We start from the raw sequence: 4,451 nt of genomic DNA, 5'->3' as shown, positions 1-4,451 counted from the left end.
AGTCTCTGAAAACCTGTAGACGACATCATGGTCATTCCCCAAGAGGGAGATAAAGCACAAACTAATTTTCAACGAGAGTGGACTTTGGGGTAACAGTTCCAACTGGGCACATTCTTTTCTCCTCTTTCCACTCATTTTCATGGCCACCTGAAAACTTTGGCTTGGCGCTGGGGAGCGAGGAGCAGCTCCCACTTCTCAGCCTTTTTCTTTTCTCAGCTGCAAAGTTCAGGGAGTTGAACTGCAGTGCTCTGAGTTCACTGTTCCCTCTGCCACGACCAACCTCTGTTGTAAATTTTCCTCCCAGAGCACGTGACGATGCATTTCTTGACTATATATCCCAAGTGCAGCAGCAGACTTGTCAGAGCCCCGAGCCCGCGCGGAGGAAGGACGTTCTTAGACTTGGAGATTTAAGACTTCAGGACTTTGGACGAATTTGCCAGTCTTTGGTAAGTTAGCAATGCTCCTTGGCTTCAGAAACATTTGAAAGAAGGCTATTTCTAGCAATTCGTAGATGCACTTTTCCTTTTCTTTCTCTGTTCTCGGGAAACGTTGTTTTGAATTAAACATAGGGTTCAGTTTGTAAAGCGAAATGTAAACTTTCTTGTTTCTGCTCAAGCAGTTAAACAAAGTTTCCCAGCAATTAAAATGTGATTTATTCTCTCTACGCTTTCTTGTGTTATATTGACTTTTTTCCCTTTTGTTTTTAAAATTATAAAAGCAATGCTTTTTACATGCCCACTTTTATCAAATGCAAATATCATGGACATGTGTGCACTAAAAATGAAAGTCTTCCTTACATTCTTGCTCTTTCCCTCTGCCTTCAATGCCTCCCAGCTAGCCCCTGTTAACTAGTTGGTGGGACCTCTTACTGCTGTGTCTCCATGCATCTATAAGCTTTTTTGATACTGCAGTTCTGTAAACCTGTCACCCCCTCCTCGCTGTGCTGTGGACCTATGAGAGAGTCTTAACCTGCATACTTCTTCCCAGACCCTGGCTCTGTAAGAAGTGCTTCAATGCTGAAGATGGAGCCTCTGAACAGCACGGACCCCAGCACCGCAGCCCCCAGCAGCCCCCTCGAGTTGCATGTGCCCGCCAGTGGCAGTGGCAACGGCAATGAATACTTCTACGTTCTGGTTGTTATGTCCTTCTACGGCATTTTCTTGATGGGGATCATGCTGGGGTACATGAAATCCAAGAGGCGGGAGAAGAAGTCCAGCCTGCTGCTGCTGTACAAAGACGAAGAGAGGCTCTGGGGGGAGGCCATGAAGCCGCTGCCCGTGGTGTCCGGCCTGAGGTCGGTGCAGGTGCCCATGATGCTGAACATGCTGCAGGAGAGCGTGGCGCCCGCCCTGTCCTGCACCCTCTGCTCCATGGAAGGAGACAGCGTGAGCTCCGAATCCTCCTCCCCTGACGTGCACCTCACCATCCAGGAGGAGGGGGCGGATGACGAGCTGGGGGAGACTTCGGAGACGCCTCTTAATGAAAGCAGCGAAGGGTCCTCGGAGAACATCCATCAGAATTCCTAGCACCTCCAGGGCCTCTGGAGGTGGCCCCATCAGCCAGCACCCTTAGAGAGAGGAAGGACACTTTTCGTGTCTGGTTTCACTTTTCAGTGCAGCTGCCACTTTGAAGAGACCCTTGGCAAGCCCCTGAATGGGGGGTGGTGGGGCACAAGGCTCAGCTGGAGCTGGTAGCAGCCAGGAATCCATGACATGCCTGTGGTGTGACCCACCACTGAAAAAGCCCCAAAGGCGTGCAGTGTGTACATTGACTTTTGGTCGCGGGGGTTGGGGCTCCTGTTCAGAATTTGGCAGGTCCACGTGCTCACTGTTGTTTCCTCACTGGATGCCCTGGGTGCCTCCTGCCCCATCTTCACACTCCCAGGGCTGCCAAATGCCTAGGACACGCAGAGGGAGTAATTTTGATTTGCTAAGTTGCCTAGAACCTTGTTCTTCTAGATCTGATTGGCTGTAAGTACCTCTCCTGTGTACCTAGGTCATTAATTCACAGCGGGTTTCTTGGGAGAGTTCCAGGGGGAAATTTGATGGAAGACTTTTGATGGGAGAAAGCTGGAGATCTGAACCTGGCCCGTTTGCATACTGTAAGGAAAAAACTGCAACTTTTAAACCTGTTAGCATTGGCTGGGATTAAGAGACATAATCTGCTATTTTGACTTTTTATGTAACCCATGACTTTGAACTCTGACCTGGGACCATCCAGCATCACACGCTGGCATGACATTTTTTTGGTTGGAAGGGCTTCCCCAGAATCTAGCCTGCACTCTGAATGGCTGTGCAGGGGACTCTTCCTGATCTTTCTAGAAGGGGTGATGGTGGGGTTGAACAAGGCCAAACCATTAGCTCTGCTGCTGCTCATTTTCCCAGCCTCATTTTCTGAGCTGGGAGAGGACATCCTGGGGGCCTCCACGATATGGCATTTCGTCACGTAGCTGAGACCTAGAGGGCATGTCAGGCGGAGATTGCACAAAACTGGGGTCCAATTCTGTGTTTCCTGATCCCGAGCCCTGACACTGATTTGCTGTGTGGTCCTGGGCATGTCACCAAGAGGCTCACTGCCTTCATGAGACTCCTGGTAAGCTAGATCCCCAGGGGGCTGGGAGGATGTCTTTAGATTTTAAGACTCTGTGATAAATTCTGCCTGGCCTGGTGTGAGGAAGCTTGGACAAAACATTTCCTCCTTGGCCATTTAGTCTGAAAAAGGATCTGCTTATTTAAAGGAGCAGTTGGAGGCACAGAACACATGTCGCTGGGAAATTCGGGGCCAATCACCAACCCATCCCTGCTGCCATTTTCCCAGCACTGAACCAAAGGCGCAAACACCACATATTACGTTGCAAATTTCTCTAGGTGGTGGAATGTTAATATTCCCACTAAGGCAATGGGAAATCTAAAAGAAAATGCTCAAGAATGCTTGCCAGTGTCTCCATGTGTTCCTGTGGTCAATAGCTTTGTAGCAGATACTTCAGGCCCTTGAAGACAAGGAGGAAGAGAGATGCACCAAAAGGTCACATTTAATTCTAGTAAAAACACAAAGCTTTTTTTTATTTTTAAACATACCCTCCCTAGATTGGAGACAGCATTAACTACTGTTCCCATGGAAGGGTTAACAGTGTAGGAGCTGGGTAATCAGTTTGCCTTGACGCAGCGCTGGAGGAAATTTGTCTGAGGGAAAAGGGCCCTCGTTCCCTTTAAAATCAGAATGTGGATTTACTCCAAAGGGGGCTGTTTAAGGTGAAAGAAGCCAAGTTCAGTTTGGCCCCTTGCCTGGAATCACTTGAATTCTGAAACTTTACTGCGACGGACATGTGCGTTGTCACATTTTCCATTGCTTAATCCTGAAGTTTGGTGCAAGTCTATCTGCGCCTATTAAAAAGTGATGTATATACTTCCTTCTTATTCTATTGAGTTGTATAAAATTGTCTTCTGTATTTAACTGTTTGTAATTTTCACAATATTTTTTAATTTAAATAAACAAACACATTTTCTCTAGGAAATGATGACTTCTTTCTTTGATTCTTCAATCTAATTCCTCCTTTCTAAAACATCCCAGACACGTTTTCCAAGCCATCTCTGGAGCTGGGTCATCTTCCAAGTCAGGCTCACATGAAGACGTATCTTATTTCTGCTTGAATTATGGAGTGAGTGGGGCCGGGCCTTTCCAACCTTTGATATGCTTTGCAATGAATAAAAAACAAGCTGCAGTTGAGTCTTACATCCACTTTTCTTTTTAAATTTGGAGGCCACAGGGCCTTTGAACTTGAATGTGTGGTGACACGGTAAGCATTGCTAAGATGTTGCTCCAAATTTGGTTGCAAGAAAATTTTTGATTTGTATGTTGGCTAGGCAAATATTATCCATATGTGGCTGCAGCAGCACAGACTGTGTTGCTGTATGTCCAACAACATGTACTTATGAACATACCAAAATATGCATGCCATGAATTGGGGTTGTCCCTCTGTCTTCTCCCCATCACCTCGGCAGAGGACTGGCTGGCAGGGGTCTTTCTACTTGGTCTTGCTGTAGCTCTGGCTCACAGGCTGAGGCACAGCCAGCCTGCTGCAGGCTCTCCTTTCATGATTTTATTTACACTTTTTTCTAATTTACATTTTTTTTTAACTTCAGAAGTACTAAAGACAGATTACCAAAACCAGTGACCCATTTTGCATCCATCATGTGGTAGGAAGCATCCTTACTTTTATATTTCTCTGTGTCCTGTGAATTTGGCTTCTCTGTTTCAAGTAAACACTTCCATTAGGTTCACAAATCACTGTCTCCCTAAAGGATTTATCTGGCAAAGGTGCAGGGGAACCTGGATCCTTCCCAAAGCACATTGGGAATGTCAACCCACCAGTCGGTTCTTTGACAAGGTAAGATGAGAAGATTATTTTAAAAGACAAGAAAGCCCATCAATTTATCCCAGCTTATGTCATT

At 46.5% G+C, this 4,451-nt stretch overlaps 1 protein-coding gene across 1 annotated transcript; it reads left to right on the top strand.

The window, feature by feature from the left end:
• The first annotated feature begins 312 nt into the window (after nt 1-312).
• Nucleotides 313-3,677, top strand: KCNE4 (potassium voltage-gated channel subfamily E regulatory subunit 4). Its single transcript, XM_044751488.2, has 2 exons — nt 313-446; nt 988-3,677. Exon 2 carries the CDS (start codon nt 1,014-1,016, stop codon nt 1,524-1,526), a length of 513 nt encoding a protein of 170 aa, XP_044607423.1. The 5' UTR covers nt 313-446; nt 988-1,013; the 3' UTR covers nt 1,527-3,677.
• The last annotated feature ends 774 nt before the right edge of the window (nt 3,678-4,451 follow it).

Source organism: Equus asinus, chromosome 19 (assembly GCF_041296235.1).
Source record: "Equus asinus isolate D_3611 breed Donkey chromosome 19, EquAss-T2T_v2, whole genome shotgun sequence".
Taxonomy (NCBI): Eukaryota; Metazoa; Chordata; class Mammalia; order Perissodactyla; family Equidae; genus Equus; species Equus asinus.
This window is presented reverse-complemented; position numbering and strand designations above follow the sequence as displayed.

Excerpts from the sequence above, each read along its gene's own strand:
- KCNE4 (XM_044751488.2), top strand. The coding sequence starts at position 1,014 with ATGCTGAAGATGGAGCCTCTGAACAGCACGGACCCCAGCACCGCAGCC.